Here is a 27,955-nt window from a genome sequence, read left to right on the forward strand (position 1 = left end):
AAAAGAGTTGTGGCTGAAGGAGAGTCTTAAAGTGGTTAAAACTGACCTCAAACTGGTCCCAAACTGGTCCCAAACTTGTCATAAACTGGTCCCAAACTGGTCTAAAGCTGGTCCCAAACTGGTAGAATGACATTCAGGTTTAAAGTAAGAAATTTAGAGATGATAGTTTAAGAATAAAAACCAGTGGAAAAAGGGTTATTACAGATTGTTATTTTTTTAAAAAAAATGCATAATACTGATGTGGACAATCAATCACAGAGACATTCACAAATTCATTATGGGCCTTATGGCATGCCTGAGGTACACTGTAAAATATGAAATATTTGTCTAGTATATCAGGATTAATAGGTTCATAGATAATGTACATCTTTTGTATCTCATTATGATGACATGAACAGGTACATAACTTTTATAATGCCTGTTGCCATAGTTACACTAAACAGGTGTTTACATCATAGTACACTAGAAGTCTGCATGTGACTCTCTGTGTAGAATAGATCTAGTCATGGGTCATCAGTCCCAAAATATGCCATTATGTACAGCACCAAAGCATTCACTCTAACCTAACGCCTTGAAGTATTTGAATATATCGTAAATGAATTGTTTCTCTGGTGATGCTCTGAATAGTGGTAAAATTTAAGCAACCTTGATTTACACGTATACCGCTGATGTGACGCAGTGCATGTATGAAGCTACATGTGAGTGTATCCTGCTTGTAGTTGAATGGTTGGGCTGATATGTTGAGTGCCTCATCTACACCTCTCCCTGCAATGTTTCATGTGTCAGCTCAGTGTAACTGTGTTTGATGTACAGCGTATGTCATCATTTAAAATGGCAAATGTTGCTATCCTGCCAAACCCTGCATCGAGTCTCAGTGTAACTGTGTTTGGTGTACATTTGTTTGGTGTTTGTCATTGTGTAAAAAGAATAGTTGATGTTATTTTACCAATCTCTGCAATGTATCAGGTCTCAGTGTAAGTGTAACTGTGTTTGGTGTATATCAATATGTAAAAAAAATCAGTTGGTGTTATACTCTATAACACCGTGTCATCTACCACCTGTTTGGTCGCTCTCTGCATGGCTTAAGGCTCACTCTGCTGGTATTATTGCTTCTATCCTTTTTGTTGCAGCACACAGAAGATAAAACGTCTTTTCCCTTTGAATGCCAATCCTTGCCATCAATGTCTAGTCACTTTATTATTGTTATTTCCGTCATGTCTGTCTATATCGAGGTAGATAGGTGTGTATGATTGTCAAACTCATGAATGAAATAAAGCAAAAGTCACAATGCAGTCTTGTGAATCATCATCAGCTATGCTGTTAACTGAGCTCAGTTTATCTGATGGTCAGTTGTGTGCTAGTCAATTACATAAAGCATGATACTACAATAGAGCGTCATCACAAGAAATCACTGGATTATTATGTCATGTTACAGCAGTGAGTGTAACATGGATTTCTACACCATACAGTAGTGAGTGTAACACAGAATGTACACCACTCAGTAATAGCTTCATCAAACTGTTCCTATGCAAGATCGTAGAGCACACTTTTCATTTCTAGCAAAGCTTGCTATACATTTATGCTTGATTATGTCATTGATTGTAAGATCATATGTATCCAGTGCTTCAAAGCTAGCCACTGATGTGATATGGTAATCAAAGACTTGATAGTGTGGGGATATAATGTGATGGGAAGGTTGGCCCGACTTGGATGTAATAAATTTGGGAATCCCTGTAATGAATTCTGGGGAGTGTTCCATAAAGCCATTCTTAAAGTTACGAACGACTTAAGAACAACTGGAACACGTTCTGATGTGCTATACTTACCAGAATTTCTATAATTCAGCACAAGAACTGATCACCAGTCATTCTTAAGTCGTTCGTAACTTTAAGAATTAACAGCTTAATGAAACACCTCCCTAGACAGGTTATTGCTGATCTCTGTGTAAGAACACACACAGCCGAAGAATCTTGACTCAAGTGGAACATTGCCAATGAGCGTACGCTTGGACATGTTCTCTGACATTCAATTTTATTCTAGTAGGCCTGTGCTAGTCTTGGTTTTCAAATGGAAAGATTGATTAAGTTTGGTCAACCTCCTCACTCCATACTACCCGGTCTTTAACTAGTGACTGCCCATTATGTCAGTATGTGTGTAGTAGTCAAATATATTAGAATCTACCATGTATCTTGATAGTCGTCATGCCTTCACTGCAGAATGTGTAGAAAAGTATGAATCTCATCGGTCACCAAACAGTCAATATTCATCAGTCACCAAGCAGTGAAACAAGGCATTAACCATTCATGTTTGCTTGCACATCGTTACTATAGCTACAAGATGACTTGGAGGCGGTCCTGAGAACGTTCCCTAATTACCCCAGCACTCCATCTATTGAGACTCCTACATATGCCCCGCCCCCTCCACGTGCTGCTCCGCCTTCTACAGCTCCCAGGCCAAGAAAGGTTGACCAATCACAGCATCCCATTTGTAGCCTGTTGAATTATTCATGAGTGGACTTGCAAGTCACTGACTGTCCTGACCAATCACAGCATCCTGTTTGTAGCCTGTTGAATTATTCATGAGTGGTTGCACTGTGTAGTTTGTTTGACAGACCAGATCAAGTACCTGCTGGTCACGTGGTTTGTGTACCAAGTGGTACACTATCTTTGAGATCCAGCCTGTGATTTAATGTTTAGTCCCACCCATTTCTAATGGTGTGTGCATGAAGAGAATGTATGTGCAAATTTCGTGGCCATTTATTGTGCGGTGCGGTTATTGATGAACCTGTTATGTAAATCCAGTTTCTAAACATTTTTCATCCCCTTTACAATAAAAAAGAAATAAAAAATAATGCTACTATGAACAACTCTGTACTATATTTTTTTCCCATTGAATTTCACTTTATGGACCCCCAGTATATTTATTGAAATGCTTGGGTGTGTCTCAGTATTTTAGGAGTAAAACTCCACCTCTCTTATTATTTCCTTTTACTTTGGGCACCTACTGCTACAAAAACAGACTGACAAAGAAACAAACCCTGTTTATGATAACTAATAAACTGCATTGTGTGAAGTTTTTCTGGAAGTCATACTGGACTGTTTCCAGAAAATACTTATGACTGATTCCCCCCTAGGCCTGTTTTGTTGCCATTTTCGGGATTTTCTTTGTTTACTGATTATTCCATCTCACAAATGTACTGTGCATCATTATTATGTGTTACACATGTGATCAGCCTCATACAGCAGTGGGATCATTTGTTTGGAAAATCATTGCAAGCCAACGATGTGACATTGTCGTTGATGGTCATCTCTGTCCAGTTTAGTGGTCATCTCTGTGGTCACCGGTTTTTACAGTGGGAACAATTCTCATCAAATGTTGGAAATGATGTTTTCATGGTTCTTATTATTCAGCATGCATGATATGTGTTACAACCAATTCTGATATGTTTTTGTGTGTTTTTCTCCCTTGCTTCCACCGTCCAAGTATTACCTCACTAACATTGCTGTGACAAATTTTGCCCATCACTGTAAGATATGAAATTACCAGGTACAAACCTGTGTACATGTATTTCAGAACTAACGCCTTGTTCCTTCCATCATATTGTATTGTAAGCTAACACATCTCTGTTCTGCAGACAGGAATATAGATCCTGGACCACAGCATTGAGTAGTTTTGTGTTCCATTGATAAAGGAGGAATTATGATTTCGGATTAAGTAGTTTGCTGCCCTCGGTTGGTGGCAGGTAGTTAAAGTGGAATCATTGTTGGAGTGATTGGTCGTATGTTGGGTGAATATGATACAGGAATCTTGCTGCCAGCATTGATCACTGAAATATACACTTTATCTCATGATTTACTCAATTATGAGTAGAAGTTTGGAATTTGTTGTTATAATTGAGACTAAATTCATTTCAGCATTTGCTTTTAGTTTTCAGAGGACTGGCCATCTCTATACTAAAATAATACAATCTTTGCCGCAGGATTTTTGTTTGTTTTTTTTCAAATCACTATCATTTTCATTTTTGACAATGTATTCATGCCAAAAGCTTTTATTGAATTTAGAGATTCTCTATGCTTTCATACCATGCCATGAATGAATATGGAGTCAGTTTATGTTTAAATGTCTGACTTTATTGAAAATATTTTCCAAATAACTCCCTAAGTGTGATATAGGCAGTGTGGGCAGTGTTCTAATTTTATGTTCTTTTTGCTTGGCCTAGATAGAGATGGTAAAATCTGATAGCATCTTAATAAAAACTGTGGAGATACAACCTTCTGTATTTCCTTCAAGACACTTTTTGGTAGTACAGAGTGTTACATATGTCTTTCTACAAATCAGTTTCATATCATCTTGTTAGAGGCCTGCTCCGAGGATACATATACTATGTGTAGAAGTGGTTTTCTGTTCAAACCATGTTTTACTGTGTTGCAAGATTTTGATGTGTGTTTTTCATGAAATGCATGAAATTACATTCCACTAACACCATCATGAAAGACACAAATGTGATGTTTCATGTCGAAAGTTTCATAAATTTCATTAATGGTAGTTGTTACAAGGTCCATCAACCCAGGCATGAAATGTTGCTGGATTTACAGCAAAATAAGACTCCATGCAATGTGCTGTACGTTATTACATTTCACCAGCCACACTGTCATGTGAAGTGCAGAGAGGGGGAGAGAAAAATATAATGTGTTTTGTTCTCATTAAAAGCTATGTTTTCATGAAGACGGTTCGCCCCAATTTTTATTACTCGTATTACATGTTTGTATTCCATGAAATTAAATGCTTGCCAATCCCAGATTTGATGTTGCATACTTACATTGTACCTTCAAATAACTGCAAAGATTTACATAAGTGTTCTAATCCTGCAGCTAGCTGAAAGAAATTGTATTTCTTAACCATTATTTGCATTGTCAATTTGTCATTTCAACTTGTATGAGCATTTTTAGGCCATTATTTGCTTGCCAACAAACGATCGTTTCTGTGAGTGAACTAGAAAAGACAGAGATTGGATCTGTAATCATGATTACAAGTATTCATTTGTCAGATAAAGAAAAAGTTGTAAAAAAGGTGGATATAGTATGCAGAATTATATCCAGGAATAACTTTCCTGGTATGGCATCACAATTTGCATTTTTCTTTTATTCCACTGGTATACAAAATACAATTTGTGTAGCAGGTTTCTTCCATAGAAGTGAAAGGATACCATTTGAAATACCAGTCATCAGCTGAATTTGCTACTCAAATTCAAGTTGGAAGATTATTGCCTGACCAACACTTTTTCTTTTTGAATAATCTTGTTAAAATGTGATGGATTCCTAAGCATCTGGCCCATGTTTATGTTTTTTCCCCTACGAGATAGCAATGTATCAGACACAGTGATTATGTGTCGTTCAACATACAATTTAGAATGTAGCAACTAACTTTCCTTTTTCTGTGGATAGTTAGAAAAGTTAGCAGAAAGTCTTTCTGTCTTTGAGATGTGTAAGATTTATGGAAAATAGCCTTTCTTACCAGACCCTTGTACAATGATTGATGGAGACTAGTCTTTCATACCAGTCACTTGCTTGTATCCTGACAGATCCAATCTGATGTAGTAGATGTGAGGAAAGCTCTGGTTGTCAACCAGGAACCAATCCTGCCTCCTCCTCCTGACCTCAGCCAACTTCAGCTGGAAGGTCAGTAACCCCTGTCATTGACCTTTGACCCTTACTTAGGTCATTGATGATGTTTAGGATAACTTTTCAAGTTATGATGACAGCTTTGCTTCAGTAACCAGTGCGCTGTATGCGACACCAGTATTGTTTTCTTGTTATTCCTCAAGTCAACTTATTTGTTCAATACCTTATATCTTTTAAGTACAAGGAAAATGCCTTGAATAACACTTCTACTGTAGACTTTTGTATTTTCATCTCACCACATTTTTTTTTTCTAAATTGTCTATTTGACATCATGCCAGAGTGTTAAGTGACATGATGATAGAATATGTAAAACATTGCCAAATATTCCAGTATGAGACTGCAGAATGAAGTATGTCTAAGGACCCAGTGGTAGTGTTGGGATACCAGTGGGAAGGTTTGCCTGACTTGGATACATTCAAGAATTCTCATAACAAAGTGTGTACAGCTCTATCACTGATCTCTATGTAGGTACACAAAGCTGAAGAATTTTGAATGGAGTCGAATGTTACCGATGAGTGGACTCTTCCATGCGCATAATCGCTGAATGGCAATTCTATTCTAGCACGCCTAGTCATGCTTTTTAACCCATTCCATACTGAATTCTGAAATGCCCACAGACTTGATACACAGGCCACCAGGTTCTTGTGCGGAATGGGTTAAAATTACCTCGATGGACAGTGAATGATGATCAGTTCAATCAGGCCAACCTTATCTCTTTGATATTGGGTCTTTGGATATCAAAGTAGGAATACATGATGTACTTCAGACAGATGTGACCTGTGAAATGACCTTTGCAGAAGAATGCAGTGTCAGGCTGTAAGACTAATGGAAACCCGTTATGAGACTATTTGTGAGAGTAAACACACACACTTGCAACTGAGTAGTTCAGAGTGACCTGTTGTAAATGTACGTCTTCATGGTTGGTTCATTTTGGTTGGTTTGAATCTCACAGAAACTGAGGCCGCCCCTCCCCGCCCTCCCCTCCCAGGGGATGTGCCCCCACCCCGCCCACCACCCCCAGAGGATACATCCCTCCCAGTGCCAGTGCAGGGATCCCAGCAACCTATTATGGTGAGTAGGAAAGACCACAGTGTGGAAGGGAGAATAGTGTGTGGCCAAATATACAATGTATGGGAGGAATTACTGTAGGCCTACAGTGTGTAGCAAGAGATATAGTGTATGGGAAGGACCTCAGTATAGCTGAGGGACAACAGTGTGAGGGAGGGTCAGCAGTGTAGGTTTATGGTATGGCCAGAATACAGTGTTTGGGAGGGACCCACAGTGTGTGGTCAGTGGGCAGGGATACAGTTGAAGACCACAGTGTGTGGCCAGGGATACAGTGTGGGAGAAGGGTCCACATTATATGGCTAGGGATACAGTGTGTGGGAAGGAACCACAGTGCATTACCAGATAACCAGTATGTGGCTAGAGATACAGTGTGTAATGTACCCCAGTGTGTAACTATGTATATACTGTTGGAGGGACCACAGTGTGTGGCTGAGGATACAGCATAGGACATGAAAACAGAATATCAGTTTGAAACTGTCATGTATTTTTGGGTGTATATCCAATTTTAGTTATACAATTTTAATAATAATAATAATAATAATTGTTTTGGATATAAACTCCAAATTTTATTGTCCAAGAATGGAAATTCATTTTGCCCAATTGATCGTGGGCCCGGCAGCCACTGAGCAGCGCCTTTTTAACTGTTGAACGGCAAACAAGGTAGCAGCAACTCCCATCTTTTAACGTCTTTGGTATGACGCGGCCGGGGTTTGAACCCACGACCTCCCGATTGTGAGGGCAGCCGCTCTACTCACTGAGCCAACACATCGGTACATTTTGATGGTATGAAGTCTATTTAATGGAAATTTAGAATCAAAAGGGTAGATCCTTGAAGGCCATCACATGCTGATCTGTTCACAGAATATTTTGTTCAGCAGACTAGGTTTGTCAGGTTTGATTACCCAGCAATGTCTCCCTCTATTGTCCGATGCAGCAAGCTGCTTACGATCTCCACGTTGAGACTGCCCAGTGGTCCAGTAAGGATAATGACCTCATCGCAGCAGCAAAGCGGATGGCACAACTTATGGCTGCAATGAGCAAACATGTCAGGTATGGTGTCAGTGGCTGATGATGATATTACAACTCATTCACACCACTTTTAGTACTCTTTAGATGTAATCTTTGCACAGTACATGTACCTCAATAATCTCTCTGTAAAACTTAAACTATCAAACAAGGCTACGTGATGTTATAACAATTTCCATCATATCGAAAGTCAGTAACTGGCAATGATTACATGCCTCTTCATTTTCCATTTCACTTCTCCAGAATTCTGTTATTCTTTATCCTATTGTTTTGAGTTAGAGCATATTTTTATGTGTTAAAATTTTGAGAAAACGATTCATTTGTATACTTATACTGGAATTGATGTAAACAAATTTTCCCAGGCTAATCCATCTCTTCGCACAGTGAGATAGACCATGTCTTTTCTTGACATTTTAAGTTGCTTCTTTGCCCTTCTGTATGTGACCTCCTCTGTTCTAACCTTCGACCTTTGACACATGACCTTAGTGGAGAGGGCGGAAACAAAAAGGATTTGATCGATACAGCCAAGGAGATAGTAAAGGTTGCTGCCCTGGTTACCCGCCTGACAAGAGAGATAGCCAACCAGTGCACTGATATCCGGATGAGAGTGGTGAGTATGGGCGGGGCCTCAACAGGACACTCCCACTGCCTGTTACCATGGAAACACATCATGTGGCAATGTGTGTGTGTGATGTCACATGTGTGAAGAGATCAGTCAAGGGTAGAAGTAATTACTTGATTTTACCAAAAAGATGGTCAAAACTGATCTGGTGGCTTTGCTACATTGGTTGAAGATTTGAAAAAAAAAGAAAGAAAAAATAATCTGAAAAAATGTTCTGCAGGTGGTTTGGAAATCTTCGATCTTAATGCTAAACTGCATTCACACACACACACAAAAGATGTACTTTGCCTCTCTAGTGTGAAAAGGGTTTTTTTCTACCTTGACTGGTCTACACAGTGTGAGGCATGTGGGCACCAGGTGGTGTGTTCAGACTGGGGGATTTTGACATCAATGTGAACAGACTCTCATAAGATTTGTCTTCTCTCTCCATCTTATGTCTAGCGGTGAGAACACCTCCAAGAAAGACTTGATTGAGGTTGCCAAGAAGATTGCCGCGGCGTCGTTGGAAGTTGTTAGGCTCGCCTCAGAGATAGCAAATCAGTGTACTGATAAACGCATGAAAAACGTGAGCATGTACCACTCCCCCTGTGGGTGTGTGTTCGGTGTTTTAACTTTTGTTCTGCTTGCTTGCTTTGCTTGACTAGTGCAACCACTGACCATGTACACACTACCATCTAATGAAGGCATACTCTCTAGTGTGAACGAATCATGGATCACTTTTTTTCTTTCAGCCATCTTCCTACCACCTGTCTACCATCATTTCTCCTCTGCCTTTCTACTGACCAACTTTATGTCATCCTTTTCTCCTCTTGAAATGTTGGCAATTCTATAAAATTAATGATTCTTGCAATGAATTGTTTTTATTGCATCTAATTGACAAATTGGCAAGCATTAATATAGATAAGAACTGACTATTCAGTGATGTAGTAGCAGCCATGATTAAAAAAAAAAAATCATGACAAACATACTCAAGTTGGACTCAAACCAACAATCTTGTGTTTACCTAGACCCATCCAGAGAGAGCCCAGTATGAATACCTATGATATCTAACACTACTACTAAAACACTTAATAATCAGTTCTAATTGATTTGGGTAGTCGGTTTTGAACTTACTTCAATAAGTTTTACTTTCTTTGGTTGAATGGTCCACATTCCTATCAATATGCCTCAGCTCCAGCATTCTCACCCAAAAAAAAAAAACAAAAACCCATCAAACTGTCATAGCACTATACTTCTCAAGCTATTTTACACCCACCTCTTCATGCTGTGATTACACCTTACACTGACACCTCTACACCTTACACCTTACACTTTTTGATCATCATGCAGCTATCATATTTTTGTTTCCCAAATTCCCCAGACCAGTTCAACCCCACCCCTCCACCAGCTAACACCCCCACTGCACCTGTTTTAACTCCACCCCTGCATCAGTGTATGCCAGCTGGACCCTTTGTCATACAGAGACTGGCAGTAATTGTAACTTACAATAATTATGACTGCCACTACAACAATCATAGTGCTCCTTAGTAATTGGGAAACTGTAGCGGAGTACTATAAAACATGATATATTCGCGGCATGAAATGTTCGCGAATTGGAACCGACAGGTTTTTTTCATGACATGAAATTTTCACGAACTGCCACTGGCGTTCAATGCATAAAGGGTGGACAAGAACTTCCATGTGCATTTGAATGTAATTTCGCGAATCTTGGCGTTCAAGAAATTTGCAAAGTGAAAATGCCTACGGACATTCCTCATTTTACAGTTAATGGCAGTTATTGTAAGTTGCTGTTATTGTAGGAGCTGTATGAAAGATGGTCAGTGTTAATCATTATGTGCATCCTTTTTTGCTCTCTGTTTTAATATCACAAGTTATTTGCATGGTGAATGCTGGCTAACCTTAAGAGTCAGAAGGGCGTAAGTGCTCTACATAGATAAAAGACATGCAACCATTTGACTCTCAACTTTCATAGCTCTGTCTGAAGCATGTTTACCTTTCATCTCTGAGGGGTTTTTTTTTCCAGCTTGAAGGCATTATTTACCATTTGCAGATGAAACAAAAACCCAACTGTTAGTGCTTCAAAATAGTTCTAAAATGGGAGTTAGGCATAGAAACAACCATGATGGTAACAAATTTAATCAGGATACTCAATGTTAAGTATTGTTAGATATACAAAATGTGAACTAAAGAACTAAAGAATTGTTTCTAAATTTAACCATCTACAGTTATGGTTTGATGAGAAAAGCAGTGATATCTGCATATATTTAAGGTTTTATTGCAAAATTTTTATATAGTATGATATTTTGTGATACAACTTACCTACACATATTAATCAAGTGTGATTACTCGAAAATTTCTGAACTCACTGCTCCCAAAGGTAAAGTGTACAAGAAACGTTTTGTAGCTCAGAATGCAGCTATTTCATGCAACAAGTAGATATAATACAAGTCTCGCAATCTTGCAACATAAAAAAGAAAGGAAAAGAATAAAGAAAAGAAAAAAGAAGAGGTTTTACCTGTTGAAATAGTTTTTTGAGAACTGTTGAATGATTTTTTCTTTTATTTTGACTTATGCTATTAGGGCTTTTATAATACACTGTTAGGAGCAGTTTTTATCAAAAATGCTGCAAGAATTACTTCTTTTCTATTTGAATCATTAATGAGCTTTGCATGAGGACAAGTCGTGAGAATACTCAGGCAGGTGTCTATGGGAAATGCATGTTATAGCAAAATCAGTCTGTTCTCAACGGGTTTAAAAATGAGCTTTGCATGAAGGGCTGTAAAGACTTTACTCATGCCTCTCTTTGTTTTCTTGTTTGTTTTCTTGGCTTGGTTTGAGTTTCTACTGAAAGCATGGTGATGGTTTGTGTGATGCATCATGTATCTTATTTCTGTTTTCTGTGATTAAAACACAAATTAAAATCATTTCTACCACTAGATGTACAAGCATGTCAATCTTTTGAATATAAATAGTCACCAGAGCACAAAGGCAGTGTGAAATACCTGTGAATTCAAAGTTGAGTTTAGCTAAGGCAAACAAATGTCATATGGATACTTCCCTTTCTTGTGACAAGAGAGAACAATATTATTTCATTTTGTCTAACTAAATTGTTTGAAGTCATAACAAGCTGTGAGTAATTGTGAGTACAAATGTGTACAATGTGTAAGTAGACTCTCCCTGATAGAAGACTAAACATCGCACTAGCACATTGATATGACCAGACCTTTTGGCCTGAATTAACGAAGGTGGTATAAACCATGGACAAAGACTGTAGTTTTGTATGGGGCGCCAACCGTTGCATGGCCTATTTCGTGATGAAATGACTAATTACGTCGAAGAAAATACTACAAACTACAATCTTTTTCCATGGTTTAAACCATGCACAAAGATTGTACCACCTTTGTGAATTTGGGCCAAATGTTTTATTGATATAGGGTTTTGTGTCTGTAGGCCTACATGTCAATATGTACGATATACTATACAGCATGTGACTAGGTTCCTTCATTACAACCATTGGCATTACAAATTCATCACAGTTATATCAAGTGTGTGTGTGTGTGTGTTTTTTTTTTTTGTGTGTGTGTTTTTTAGTGTAAAATTTGTGTGCATTTGCTTTGTATGTATTTGTGTGCTTGTGGTTTATGTGGATATGCATTTTTTTTTTGTGTGTGTATGATTTGTGGATGCATGTGTGTATATGCATGTTTGTGTGTTTTATGTCAGTCTGTCTGTGTGTCTGCATGTGTGTAGAAGGCAAAGTGTCTTGTGTCAGTCCACGAAATCCAGTCTCCTTCTCTTCTTTTGTCTGTCTCTACCCGTAATACTAGTCCTTGTATCAGTCTTCCCAGACAAGCTCCTTTATAGACATGTAATCCCTTTGTCTCCTTTCTTGTAGTAAGCATTGACATCCACTCTCCTCATCGTAGTATATTGGCCACATCAGTCTGCAGTGGAGACTAATATCTCTGCCCTCCATAGACTCCTTGCCAGGTGTTTCAAGCATGTATTTGGTCATGACTATCATGAATACCACATCAGTCAGTGCATTCTGGTGAGATGTTTCCTGGACATGCAGTCTGTGTGTTCTTCCCAACTAACCCATACGTCAGTGCACTAGCTGCTGCGTCCTTAAGTAGAAAAGAAAAGAAGGAAGCAAGAAAAAAAAAATAAAGCGAGCAAAAATGAAAAGATAGAGCTGAAAATAGAAAGTGCAAGCTGATTAGTAAATCCTTTGCCAATAATGCAGAAGGCAAACACAACTTGGTCTGCTGCATAGAATTCAGGAGGTTATCTGTCAGTGAAGTCTAGTTCCTGGCTAGGTTGAGAGCTGAAGTCTGTAGAAGGAGCTAGTCTTGTAGCTGCCTCTAGCCATCAGAGATTTGGGATATAGTGGCTGTTGTCACAATCTCCGACAGAATGGAGCCAAGACTTGTTTGCAGAATTGGTAGTGGGGGACGGTGATGACAAATGGATTTTTAAAAACTGTCTGCATAGTCAGTTCAAAACGAGAGTAGACACACAGTAATGATATAATGTGATTATCTGGGATATTTTTTTTTCTACATATTGTAGTTCAGTACTAGATGTTTACTGATGACCAGAGAATGGTTGATCGTATGTGCTAGCATACAGTTTAACCATTAAAAAATTGTTATCTCATGTACCAAGAATGTAGAAAATCTAGAATGTGTCAACAGACAGAAAATCTCAATTCTGTCAAGAGAAGATCTTTAAAGATCAGTTCTTGTAATTTTGATTGTAAGACAGGTGCATCACACTTTGGAGATGCTTCAAGATGATGGGCAGATAGAGAGAGAGAGAGGATAACATTCCTTAAGTCAGGAGGGAATAAAAGTATTTGTTGTCATGGCAACCATTTGATGAGTCCTGCCACCACTGGAATGAGCCACACCCAGTGATGCGGTCTTTGCTACCGGTGTCAAGGTCTCTGTCTCATGGAGACCGTCTTCTTAAGGCTGCGTTCACATAGAAGTATTCGGTATTCGGTATTCGGTATTCGGTATTCGGTATTCGGTATTCGGTATTCGCTATTCGGTATTCGGGCACCGAATACACCATCACCCGCACCGTCAGCTCACCATCCCATGCAGTGAGGATTTCTTCCTCCTACATCCCAGCAAATCTTATTAACAATTTCTAAATTGCATCAGAATGTCAGTCTACATGCTTGTTTTTGCTAAAGGGCAAATCCAGACCAAAAGTGTCATTATTTCATAAACGAGAGACGGTATACGCTGCAAGAAAATCGAACAAGCTCGATTCCCACTTTGCTATACTTTTCGCAGCTATTCGTACTTTCGAATAGTGCCCTCCTATGTGAACCGGTGTGAGAAAATCCTATCGTTCGATTCAAGCTATTCGCGTGCCCTCGAAAAACGAGCCCGAATACCCGAATAGTATACTTCTATGTGAACGCAGCCTTACAACCACAGAAAGGATTGATTCTCCTCCACATTGTGTCTGATTTGAGATTGATAGAGCCAAGATGTGTTATGGTGTAGAGTGTATGTAACTTGGAGACACATGGTTTGTATCATGGTGCAGGCGCGCCGGAAGCAGTTTTGGATTGGGGGGGCAAACATTGGAGGGGGCTCAAGATTAGACCATGCATATGTTACACAATATACACATGCACACACACACACACACACACACACACACACACACATACACACACACACACGCACACACATCTATCATTCATATATATATATATATATATATATATATATGTATGTAAAGTGGCGTACGGTGGGTCGAAACATGGGGGGAACCATAAAGTAATTTTGACGATCTGTATGCTTGTGCGTGTGTGCGTGAGCAATAATGGGACTACCATACATTACGGAATGTGATACATTCAACAACGCAGTCATTGAGGAACATTGTAAGTTTTCCTTATATGGATTATGGAATGACGGTGTGAAACGATCGACAAACTATATACTGTCAGCAACATAAGGTGAATGGCATAACAATAAAATGCGAGCGAGCGAAGCGAGCGAGCTTGAAAATTTTGATATTCTACAGTTCCAAAACTGGGGTTTGTAGCTATATCTTTCACTTTGGAAATTAATGGGGCGGCGCATCGGGCGCAACTGCTGGCAATTACTGGCAGCAACATTAGGAGAATGGCACAACGATTCAATGCGAGCGAGCAAAGCGAGCGAGCTTGAGAATTTTGACATTTTACAGTCCAAAAACTCCCGTTTGTAGCTACATCTTTCGCTTTGGAAATTAAGGGGGGGCATCGGGCGCAACTGCTGGCAATTACTGGCAGCAACGTTAGGAGAGTGGCATAACGATTCAATGCGAGCGAGCGAAGCGAGCGAGCTTGAAAATGTTGACATGTTAGTGTCCCAAAACTCCCATTTGTAGCTATATCTTTCGCTTTGGAAATTAAGGGGGGCATTGGACGCAACTGCTGGCAATTACTGGCAGCAACGTTAGGAGAGTGGCATAACGATTCAATGCGAGCGAGCGAAGCGAGCGAGCTTGAAAATTTTGACATGTTACAGTCCAAAAACTCCCGTTTGTAACTATACCTTCCGCTTTGGAAACTAAGGGGGGGGGGGGGCATCGGGCGCAACTGCTGGCAATTACTGGCAGCAACATTAGGAGAGTGGCATAACGATTCAATGCGAGCGAGCGAAGCTAGCGAGCTTGAAAATTTTGACATTTTACAGTCCCAAAACTCCCGTTTGTAGCTATATTTATCTTTCGCTTTGGAAATTAAGGGGGGGGGGCATCGGGCGCAACTACTGGCAATTACTGTCAGCAACATTAGGAGAGTGGCATAACGATTCAATGCGAGCGAGCGAAGCGAGCGAGCTTGAAAATTTTGACATTCTAGAGTCCAACAACTGCCGTCGTAGCTATGTTTTTCGCTTTAGAAATTAAGGGGGAGGCGCACCGGGCTCAACTGCTGGATGCGAGCGAGCGAAGCGAGCGAGCTTGAAAAATTTTGACATTTTACAGTCCAAAAGCTGCCGTTTGTAGCCATATTTTTTCCCTTTTAGTCATATATATACATGTTTATTTTATTTTCTTTGTTTATTCATTTATTTTCATTATTATTATTATTTATTTTTTATTTATTATTATTATTTTTTTTTTTTTGGGGGGGGGGGGCTTTTTGGGGGGGCAAAAATGCGTTTTGCCCCCCCACTTTTTGGATTGGGGGGGCGGCCGCCCCCCCTGCCCCCCCACTTCCGGCGCCTATGTCATGGTGTTTGGTGTTTGGTGTTCAGTGTTTTACTATGTATTGTGGATGGAAAGATGATGAAGAGAGAGAGAGAGAGAGAGAGAGAGAGAGAGAGAGAGAGAGAAAGGCAGAATAAGCCAGTTCACAGTTAGCACTAGTCTGCAATGACCTCTCCAACCACAGACTTTGCAAAACATGGAACAGTCTTCAAGAAGAGCAGTTGAAAAGCAATGCAGGAAGTGTTAATTTAGTACATGTCAGTGCTGCATGAATGGCTTTTGTTAATGTTGCTGAAAAGAATCACATTCACCTGTAAATACCAATCTGCACCTGGTTCATTTACAACACAGTTGTCATGAAGCCCTATCTAGGGTTTGAATACCTCAGTTTCAAATCCATTTCAAGAGAAGGTCTGCAATGACCTTTATCTGCTCATGCTCAGATTGTAACTGTGAACTGGCTTTAATATAGAGATGATGAAAGTAAAATCATGTGGAAGCTTTGAAGAGCTTGTTTGATGCCATAATTTTTAATACTTTAAATAAAACTAATCAAATAACCCTGGAAATGAGGGAATATAAATATTCTATCAATATGTATATATATATATTTTTTTTCTTCACTGAAACACACATTATATCGACAACATCTGCAAGTTTGTGAATTAGACTGAGAATAATATATCATCACATTAACATCACATGACCATTCATGAACATCCTCCTTGAATTCATGGAGAAACGTTTGTTATATAAAACTTTATTGAAAGAAATATCACATTGTATTGATATTCCAATGAAAATTAGAGACCCTTTGATATGTCATAAATGTTAGCCTCATTTCAGATAACTTTTATCACCTTGTCTTATACTGAAAGAAATTTTGACCTTATTACAAGATAATTTATCAACATGCATGCTACTAGCATGATGCAAGTGAGATTAGAATTTTATTTTTATAAACCAGACTCTCTGAAGAATACATTGTGACTCCTTAAACATCAATATCACTTTAGCATAAACTAAAAAATGGGTGGTAAAAAGTCCCAAATCACTTCATTTAGCACAAGTTTGAGTGTTTCATGTTTCCAGTACCAGCTGATCATAGCTACAGTGGTTTGGGTCACAATGTATGAGATCAGTGGAGGTATGGTTGAAATGTCTTCATCTTTACCACTCGGCTAAGATTCTTACTTCTTGATGCTTCCGTAGAACCTTCTTCAAGTCTGTGAAAGAATCCCAACCATCAGCACCCAACTCAAGATCCTCTCCACGGTCAAAGCTGTCATGCTTGGAGCTCAAGGTAAGTAGCTTGTCTTTCTTACCGTCTAACTTACTGCTCTTTGACTCAGACAGGACTAGACTGACCTGAGACTGGACTGTACTGACTCAGACTGGACTAAACTGACTCCAACTCAACTAAACTGACTCAAACAGGACTAAACTGATTCACACTGGACTGTTCTGACTGAGACTATGTTGTGCTTACTTGGACTGGACTGTGCTGACTCCAACTGGACTAAACTGACTCAAACTGGACTGTTCTGACTGAGACTATACTGTGCTTACTCAGACTGGACTAAACTATCTTAGACTAGACTGTACTTGCTGAAACTTGAGCGTACCAACTGAGATGGGATTGTCGTACTGACTCAGGCAGAGCTGTACTTAAATTAGACTGTAAAAACCTCAATTATGTGAATTCTATAAAAAGGTCTACATTTTTCTCAGTTCTTGTGGAACCCTTCATGCCAGTCATTAAGTTGACATATTATCTGTGGACAGATTTTTACTGCAGTCTTCTCAACACTGGAGTACAATGTAGAAACGTTCATAAAGGTAAATCAGCATAATTCATGAAATCATTCAGGTCTCTGCCTTGGTTTGACTTTCCAAAGTGGAGACAAATCTCTTCCCTTCTCTCTCAAATCTCCTAGAATCCTCTCCTCTCCTCAACCTCTGACATGAATCTCTTGTTTCCATAGAAACGGAGGAGGACCAGGAGGCTACCGAGATGCTGGTAGGAAACGCCCAAAACCTGATGAGAGCTGTGAAGGAGACGGTGCGAGCCGCCAAGGCGGCGTCCATCAAGATCAGGACTGACGCTGGCTACAAGATGAGATGGGAACGCCAGAGGCCTTGGTACCAGTATTAAAGATTGGACAACAGAGGGCGCCCCTCGTAGCACAGTGGCTGTAGAGTGTCAAGCAATGCCTGATTGGGGTCACTAGTGGGTCAGTCATGTTAGTGGGTGTAGTAGGAGGAGGAGTGACATGTTAGTAAGATTATGCATCATGCCAAATAGACTGCCTGCTGAATGCTAAAGCTTGATGCGCTAAATAAATCAAAGAGAAGAATATTACTCTTTATTTTTTGTTTTTTTGTTTCAATTGTGGGAGGTGATGGATGGTGTACCTGATAACGTATGATTGGAAAAATGTAAATTGAGTAAGAACTAGGGCCTGCCATATAAAGCTTAGCACCAAAGGCTTATCACAGCAAACTTGTTGAGAGTGTCTGGTTTCAATTGATAATATTGTAGGTATAGTATGATAACTCTATGAAAGATGGATTTATAACAAAAATGTACAATTTTTATCAGTACAGGATCACCTTGCATGAATCAAACAGTGATAAAGAGTATGCTATGTTCAATGCTTGCTAAGAAACCTGCCTAGATAGAAATCAGGGTAGAAATGTAGAAATCTTTCTATTATCATGACAGCTCAAAGCAATTGATGAGCACAATTCATAAAAAACCTTTTTGCTGAATTTTTGATACAGCTGTATGTTTATATGAATGATAGAAACATGCACTATAATTATTGGGAAATTCATATTCGAAAAAGTCCTTCATCTTTTGTTGGTTTCTTCAGAAAGACGAACACTGCTTCACTTATTGTAAGAGAGGACATTTCAAGATGCAATGAATGAAAAGGTTTTGTAGTCAGATGCCTTCCTTCAAAACAGTTTAAACTCTCTTTTCAGCCAGCTGTCAGCTGATGCCTGGTCTTGGTCAAAGTATGTAGCTTTTTATTTAGATCCCAGAACAGCAATCTTGACTTTGTTAGTTTGTGGACTTTGGTGATGCATTTGTATTTTTAAATCAGTTTTGCAGGTTGCAAAATGAATCACACTGGACTCATTTATTATGTTTCTCTCCATTGCACTGTGAATTTAGATAAGAAATGTGTACTTTTCTTTTTTGTCTTCCTGAATCCTTTCATGCAAATTATTTGAATTTCCTTAGAATGCCATGCTGGGGAGATTTTAGCTTTGAATGATTAACAAGTTAAGGTTGTGTTATTGTATACTGTGTGTAGAATTATAAGATATAGATACTTACAGTTTATCATTGCTACTCTAAGAATTGATGTTAGATTTTGACTTGATGGAAAGCTAGACCTCTGTTGGTTAGTGATATTGATCACTGTACCAAGTAAAAACTAGCCTAAAGGCATGGTGCTATTGGTCAGTAAATCTAAAGCTTTCTTGATATCAGTCACTTTTACAAGTCATAAACCTCATCTGGTCTTTAACGCTCTGCACTCATCCAAAACCAGGAGCAGCCATTGATGTTGTATACTGTAAAGATTATTTGACACAACCAAATGAAAATTATTTCCCCTGCATTGTTTAAAAACTGCATGCATTGATATTTAAAGGAGTTAACTAATGTCTGAGAAATATTTTGATATTGTGTAAAACTTTGACTGAGTCAAGGTCGATACGAGACTCCCAGTCTATTCAAACGGTAGAGGAGCCATCCCACTGAATCTACTGTTACCATTGCAGAAACCATACCTTTGAAATTAACTGGATTAAGGTTATTTCTTACAATGCATCAGAGCATGTAAACAACAAGAGTACTCTTGTAATCAGACTATAGCTCAAATTAATGTAGCACAAATGATGAGCCTTGAATTGAGACTAGCATTAACTGCCAATAGATTAACAGGGTTGCAAAATGGATCTTTCTAAATCAAATTTATCTTTTCTTAAATGCAGATTAAAGGGTGTGTACAGTTCTGGTCGAGGTGTAAATTTAGCTTTTAACATGTTGCGAGATATTCAGAAACCACTCTATGAGATGTAAGGGGGAATGCAGTTCTAAGGGGTAATCAAAAGTTTATTCGATGAGAATTGGTTTTGAAATGGCTGAGATATCCAAAAACAAAGTGAAACAAGGAGATCCTAATAAAGTTGTGGCATCTCGCCTTTTATTATTAGCACTTTATTGGGATATCTCAGCCATTTGAAAACCAATTTTCATCAAATAAACGTTGAATCCTTAAAATTACATGCTCTTTCATATTTCCTAAGAGGCTTTTCATTATCTCACTTAGGAATGTTCAAAACATGAATCTCTACCTCAACCAGTACTGTACAGTCCCTTTAAACTCTTGATGAGTAAATCTGTAGTGACTACTAGTGGTTAGATTGGGACTGGTAGTCAATTGTCTTTTTGGAATATGATTGATTTTACTTTGAGGGAAAGAAGAGTTTCTTACATTTCTAACAGTAGTCTTGGTTTCAGCTCTCTACCTTAATTTGTTTAGACTCCACAATTTCCTTCAGATTTCTAGATGAAATGCACCACCACACAAAACTTGGTTTCTGAAATGGCTATTTACCCTGAACCCACAGAGGGCGTTTTCTGGATACTTCCTAACGGTCATGAGGAGACTACCATGGTTTAGCTCCTTGATTTGTTAAAATCAATTGGAAGTAATAGAATCAGTACACTTGTAGTTTGTGTTTATCATTTGGAATATTGCAAATGGTTTGTGACTTCTATGATGTTAATATTCTATGTTAGATTGTGTTTGCATGAATAGTTTTTGAAAATGTGAATGACGTTTATCTCAAGTTTGCATGAATTATATAATTATTATTTATTAATAAGGTTTATTAATCAGAGAGATATCTGTATTAGTGCCGAGTACTTACTTGCTGGTCTAACCAATGGTTAAATACTCCTCAGTTATTTTTGTGTGTAGTTAGATATTACTGTCATAGATCTATCTAAGACCAGACAGATGTCGAGTAATTGGTTTGGTGGAGGCTTCATATTTAAAGACCTGGTAGCATGGGGACTCCATGCATTGGGAAGGTTGGCCCAATTACGATTATCCATTACAGTCCAGAATCCCTGTAAAGAATGATGTGATACTTGTAGTTCTATCATTATTCTCTATGCAAAAGCACACACACAGCCGAAAAAATATCGATTGGAGTTGAGTTGGATGTTACCAATGACCACACATTTTGGTGCACATAGGCCTACATGTATTCGCCCGTGAGCAGTTCTATTCTGGCAGGCCTACACTAGTTGTAGATTTAAAATGTACCTCCTGGATGGTGTTTCACCAAGTTGTTCTTAGGCTATGAACAACTTTAAAGAACGACTGGTGATCAGTTCTTGTGCTGAATTATTGAAATTCTGATAAGTATAGCACATCAGAACATGTTCCAATCTTTCTTAAGTCGTAAGTAACTTTAAGAACAGTTTTATGAAACACCCCCCTGGTTGGCTGCGAATGAAGATGGATTCATTTGGGTCGCCCATGTCTCCCAAACGCTACTGGGTCTTTAAGTACTGCTTGTTGGTGGGATCTCCATCTTTAAGGAGAGCGGGGAAACTCATAAATGTCAGAGACTTTTTTCCCCATTTTGATTGTGGCTGGATAGACATAGTGTAATGTAATGTGTGCAGGATTTTCCTTTTTAACTGGTGTCGTAGATAATTTTTTTTTTTCCTTTGGTGGTGTATGATCTTTTCATTCATTTTCCCTTTGAAAAAAAAAAAGAGAAAAAAAGAAGAGAAAAATTCCTAATGAGATTGCAATGAGTGTACATTTTTCCCTGTCACATAATCAGTCATAGCAAAATGAATTTTCCAAGACTTTGGGACTTCAACCATCTTGAGGTAGTTCTAAGTCCTCACTCATACAGCTATTATGCATACATTGTATGGTGATATGGTAATGCATCAATCTAATTCAAATGTTTAATATTGGAGTACATCATTGTAAAGTGACTTGATAAAGTAGACAATAGAGCAATAATTCTCCATGTAAGGAATGCCTGTATAATCCTTGCTAGATGTGCCCAGATTGTGCATTTTCTTGGCAAGGTTTATCAAATATTTATATGGATAAAGGATGATTAAATCCATTTTTAAAAATCAATGTATCCTCTGATTTTATTCCAGTCATCCATGATGTGTTTGATTGCTTTTTTTTTTGTTGGTGAAAAGAAAGAAAAAATGTGGAATGTAATTGATCTGTGTCAAATTAGTCCGAGCAGAAATGCAGAAATGTATGGAATTCCACCCACTGATTCTGTGTGGCCCAAATTTATGAAGGTGGTACAATCTTTGTCCATGGTTTAATATTATCGACAAACGTCCATGTTTCAAACCATGGACGTAGACGGTAGTTTTGTGTGGGGCGCCAAGTATCGTATGGCCTATTTCGTTACAAAATCAGTTAACATTTCGTTTACGAAATCACTTCGTAACGAAATAGGCCATGCGACACTTGGCGCCCCATACAAAACTATGGTCTTTGTCCATGCTTTGAACCACGAACAAAGATTGTACCACCTTCGTGAATTGGGACCTTTCTGTTACATTGCAATTTTATCAAAATATCTTTTACAGTGCAAGATATTTGAAATGCCAGTTTTACTTCCAAATTGACAGCCTTAAGAACTGGACATAAAATCCAAAGTGAACAGCTACTAAAACTATCAAGGCAGGAAGTAAATCTCTGCTTTTTGATAAGTAATCAAGAAATTGATGACCATAAAAATAACCCCCAAATTCTCTCTCTCTCTCTTTCTCTGTCACATACATATGCACACATGTAAATACATTATTATTATACTTGTACTTTTCTCCAATTAAATACCTGGGGCCCATTTCATAAAACTTGTCATCAGTGAGAAGTTGTCATAGTTGTGTCAAGCTACTGAAATCCTTGCATATGATTGGCTGAGAGCAAATTTGTCATAGAAATGTGGCAGTTGTCACTGATAACAAGTTTTATGAAACGGGGCCTCAGATATAAAAATGATCCAAGTCCATTGCAGAAAATTTTGAAGAATTAGAAATCATTAAATAGTTTCCTAATGGCTTTAGTGTTTTTTGTATTTTTTTTTCTTTTTTTAGTGAGTGGAATGTTCACTATATAAATTCAAATGTAAAACATTCATTTCACTGATTATCTATCTTTGCATGACTTTGTAAAGGGTCTCCAAAGATGATAGCCAAATTTGGACTTGGGTCATTTTTATATTGTATTCAGGTATTTAATTGAAAATCACATTACATTAGTGAAAATCGGACCTTAGAGGATATGTTTCATAAAAATGTACTTTTATTGTTGCATCTAAAAGGCAAAAGGGCATCATATAGTATAAAAGATTTCACTAGAAGCACAGAACAAAATATGACCCAGAACAGCAGAGATAATCTATTCTGAGATCATTACTGTCTTGGCTGAGACATAGAGGGCAGCAGACAGCCTGTCACGGTGACCACTGCCAACCTACACAGGTTTCAACATCATAAAAATTTTTTACGACCACAAATGACGTGCTATGAACAGACAAAAAATGTTTCTAATTATACATTTCTTAATGTAAGTTTGCAGGTAGATCATTTTCCCCAAGATTTGGTGTTTGGGAGAGTACTCTAGGTTGCACAGGAGATATCAAGAATTCTTTATCCAGCTGTGGATATTACAGGGGGAGAAATCTTAATGTAACCTGAACAGATTTCCAGTAATTAGATACAGTTTACCTTGCTTAAGTCGACTTTGCATACGTCAAATAATCGCCCAAGTCGAAGGTCTTTTCAAGTCCTCATTATATTCTCGATTGTGAACTTAACCCCCTTTCTCTACTTGAAAGTCAAAGCTATTTCTTCACTCCAAATAGATTTGACATGGCCAAGGTTGACTGTATTTATGAACAGAAAGAAATGAAACTACAAATAATGACCTGATTATTCCATTATTTGTACTTGAAATGAGATCAGATGGATCATGCAAAGATTCAATATTGTCATACAGTATATCTCTTGTAAAAGACAACTGTTTTATTGTCTTCATGACGAATGAAGTTGGAATGAAAAATCACTGACTCGGTAGCGTAAATCAATGCCGTGTGATGAGCCCTAGAACACACCCTCGTACACCTGCTGCTAGAAACATTGTACTACATTGTACTTAAATTTTCTTTTGTAAGTATTGGCAGACTTTCACTGGTCCCAAGAATTGATTCCCAGAAAGAATTGATTTCCAGAAACGAAAGAATTTTCGATACTATTCGCGGTGCTTTTTTCATACAGATGTTAAGAGCAGTCCAGTAGAGGGCGCCCTATAGTACGTTATTGCTGATGATCAAAGAGAAGAGTAAGATGAGAGACTGTAGACACCAGTCCACTGGTTTCAGTCAGTGCATACAAAGAGAGTCTGGCCAACTCGGTTTTTGGCCTATGAGTTTTGAAGCCTGTGATTGGTCAAAAGTGGTCCCGTGATCTTTTTGAGGATCCGAGCCATGTCGTTACCAAAGTGCGCTCATACGCAGTGCCCATTGTTCACTATCCCCTTATTTGGCTTGCTTTTATTAGTACATCTGAGCGTACACGCTGACCCTGTACCGCATAATGCGCTGGGCAACGATGTGGCGTTCAATTTAGTAGTTGGCTAGACTCTCCTTATATACAGCACTGGTTTCAGCCATTCAACTTAGCTCCTCCTCCCACTCTTAGCTCCTCCTTCCACTCTTAGCTCCTTCTCCCACCCTTAGCTCCTCCCACTCTAAGCTCCTCCTTCCACTCTTAGCTCCTCCTCCCACCCTTAGCTCCTCCTAACACCAGGGTTTGTACCACCATCCCTCATGCCAGGTGCATTAAATCATTTTCTCTAGATTCAAAGAATTATGAAGACTTTAAAAGTCTCACTGCTATGTCCTTTCGCCCTACAAAGGACTCAAAATGTGAGAAATTACCTGGAAAGTGAGTTGCGCATTACACCCAACCCACCTTACACCAAGCTCCACCCAGTCTGCAGTGGTTGGGTTGCTGTAGAAACACTGCCACAGCATAGCAGAGGTCTGCTAAATGTTATGGCGGATGTATCTACTACCAGTACTTAATACAAATACCACAGACATTGATGCTGGCATGAAACCAAGATAATCACATTAAGTAGTATCGGTAGAACCACATTGCAAAGGAAAGTGATAGGAAAGGAAGGGGGCTGGCGTGCAGCTTTTAAGGTGTAGAAAATGTCTGGCGGTGGACTTACATTGTAGCTGTGGCTTACAAGTCTTCAAAGGGTGGTCTGGATGAGAGGCTGATTTCAGCGAGTTTGGAGAGTTTTTTTTGACAAGTTTAGTTTGTGGTCTTTCTTTTTCCCTCAGCAGTAATGACACATTCTTGCATACAAAATTCTCCTATCAACACAGGTGAAGGGTAAAATGTTCCACACATTTACATTTCTTCAGCTACTGTGGTAATACATTCTGTATAACATAATAATAAGAACATCGCACTACTTACTGATGGTACACCTGAAAAAACAAGAAGCTAGGCATAAATGAAATACATGTACAATACATAAAAATAATATTTAGTACTCGGCTTCAACAAACTTTTGAACTATAGTAAAGTTTGATGCATTGACATAATGTATACTTTGGCCACTGCCTGTAACCATGCATTGTCCTTGTGGCGGGCTACGCAATTCAGAATCGGCAGTACGACAATCACTGATAAGGCTCAATCAACTCTTTGTATGTAAACAGTTTGGCCCTAACCACTGTAGCATGTACACACTTTGGCCCCACCCACTGCAGCTTGTATACACTTTGGCCCGCCCCCTCTAGAATGTATTCAATGTGGCCCCACCCACTGCAACACGTATACACTTTGGCCCCACCTACTCTAGTCTGTACAATACATTGTATGAGTCAGTCGCATCTATGTTTGTACAGAGCTGAAGGCCAGAGTGACAAAAGTATTTCAGAAAGTAAAAAGGTACTCTAGAGAGATGTCTATGGGAAATGCGTGCTGTAGCAAAACCAAACCGCCCTTAACAGGTTAATATCATCAGCCGTGGTAGTACAATATTATTCTGCTTCAGTCTGATTTTCTACTGCAGTCACCGGCCTACTTCAAAGAACTGGGGCCCCCAGTAATAACAAGCTTGCGTGCGTATAACAAAACTGCCGCTATTAGTGAGGTAAATTCGCGGGCCTGATTTTGCTATTACTGTATTCAGTTGGTCTCTTTTTTCAGTACCTTCATCATGATGTACAAGCTATAACAAGGTAAAATTGCCTGGACTTGTTATCACAGATTTTTCTTGTAATGTGAAAAAGATTCCGGAAGAATTGAAGCTCAGGCCCCTTTTGTAAAACAATCAATTCAATTCAGTAGCGAAGAAAAAATGTTATGCGAAATTGAATGACATTTAACACAACCAACACGTGAGGGAAAAATCAATTTACTGCAGTAATCACACTGCCAAGAAAACTCTTCCCACGGGTACAATTAATGATCCTATAGTGACTATAGTTATGTTCAGACGACAAGCCTTAATCTCGAGGTTAGGAAACCTCAAGGTTAGAGCATGTACTTAGGGACCGTGAAGACGCACTCGTAGGTTGTTAAGAGCTTGTTGTTGTTCATTTTCCATCTGTGAAGATGGCTGGATAGCCCATATTCAGCTACACTAAGCTGGTCTTCCATGGGGTCCAGTTGGATGTGGGGTCGGACCACTTCACCGGGTTAGACACCCTGCTCTTTTCGATGAATGAATGAAGCGGGATCTTTTACGTGCATGAGCTGTGACTCTCTCATACACGGGACCTCCTTTTTATGTCCTATCCGAGGGACAGAGTGTTTTGCCTCTTGCTAGAGGGGACGGTATGTTTACACACAACATTGCTCAGTCCAGACTCAGGTTCGAACCCAGGCCGCGTGATCGTGAGGCAGACGCGCTACCGACTGAGCCAACTAACCGCCCTACAAGAAATATTATGGTTAGTGCTCTAACCACGAGCCGCGGGGGGTCCCACTTGTAGTTAAGCACCGTGTGGACACACAAAAATCAACATACTCAAAGGGGCAGAAGCTTAACCTCGAGGTTAAGATTCGTTGTGTGGATGCAGGTCGTAGTTAGGGGGCAAGAGCTTAACCTCGAGGTTTACTAACCTTGAGGTAAGGGGTTTGTGGTCTGAATGTAACTATTAGCTCTAAATTATTTACTCATCTGGGCTCTGTTTCATAAAAGTTGGAATTAAATGGAGATAAAGAATCAAATTCAGTCTCTGAATACCCAATTCTAATTTACTGACTTCTGACTTGCATTCAATTGTATGACTCACTGTATGTTTGATCAGGGAGGTGGGAAGTATCCTAGTTTGATTGATCTTTATATCCAACAGGACCGTACGGTTTTCATTTCCTGGAATTGCCAAAGATGACGTCTCCTTGGAAAAAAAAATTATCATACCCTTCCTCCTGTTCCTTCTTATCTGATGACTTGAGGCTGCTTAGTGTACATCACTTGAGCACAGTCTGGACGTCTTTCACTTCTTGTTTAATTTTGTAAAATGTGGCTGTGCCCAGCTGAAACTGAGAAGTCTGTCACACTATTAGATCCATTTCATGTTTATGCACACAACACATCGTTTTACTCACTTTGCACATCGGCAAACTTTACATTCAATAAAGGCGTGCATTTTTCGCTAATGTGGAGTATGTGCGTAACAGACTGAAACTATGGGTAGTTTTGCACCGCTGCAAACTACGGAAAGTGATCGGAGAGAAAACTAAGAGTAGTTTCATGAAGACTGACCAGGACTTTTGGTTCATACCACAGTGTGGGAAAAAAAAAGAAGAAGAAGCAAATGACAACAAAGAAGAACAAACAAGATAAAAATCAAGAGTGTAGAGCCCTGTGGAGATGTCATCCTTACTAACACTTTGAAGTGAAGCCTTACGGTACCCACAAACCTGAAATATTGAGACATTGTGAAAACAGAGGGAGTAACACCCCAATCCCAACGGGGCAACATACAATATTATATTGACTGCTACAGTGTTATTGACTGCTACAGCATCACATGTTCTAATCACTCTAGAATCAGGGGATATATTCTACCTGCTGGACCAAGTAGGGAAACACAGCAGATGAAATCATGAGTAACTCATAAAAAATGAGTTGAACACCCTTTCAGATGGCAGAAAAATCTCTTCTGTAATCATGACTATAATCTCTATAAGAAGAATCGTGATTGTAATCGAGATATTTCTTGC

At 39.0% G+C, this 27,955-nt stretch overlaps 1 protein-coding gene across 3 annotated transcripts in view; it reads left to right on the top strand.

The window, feature by feature from the left end:
* LOC139739221 (vinculin-like) overlaps window positions 1–21,780 on the top strand; it is a 78,894-nt gene extending 57,114 nt beyond the window's left edge. The window contains exons 16-21 of one of the 3 annotated variants that reach the window (XM_071649839.1): window positions 5,582–5,678; window positions 6,634–6,752; window positions 7,684–7,799; window positions 8,262–8,385; window positions 16,834–16,924; window positions 17,607–21,780. In XM_071649839.1, the coding sequence (XP_071505940.1) occupies window positions 5,582–5,678; window positions 6,634–6,752; window positions 7,684–7,799; window positions 8,262–8,385; window positions 16,834–16,924; window positions 17,607–17,776 (717 nt within the window). In that variant the 3' untranslated portion in view covers window positions 17,777–21,780. Of the gene's footprint in view, window positions 1–2,330; window positions 2,581–5,581; window positions 5,679–6,633; window positions 6,753–7,683; window positions 7,800–8,261; window positions 8,386–8,838; window positions 8,963–16,833; window positions 16,925–17,606 lie in introns of those variants that run through there. The other 2 variants (XM_071649838.1, XM_071649840.1) reach the window with 2 other exon arrangements.
* Window positions 21,781–27,955: the final 6,175 nt, after the last annotated feature.

The sequence above is a fragment of the Diadema antillarum genome, unplaced genomic scaffold (genome assembly GCF_040938485.1).
Source record: "Diadema antillarum isolate AM-2024a unplaced genomic scaffold, OU_Dant_1.0 seq00000791_RagTag, whole genome shotgun sequence".
In the NCBI taxonomy this organism is placed as follows: Eukaryota; Metazoa; Echinodermata; class Echinoidea; order Diadematoida; family Diadematidae; genus Diadema; species Diadema antillarum.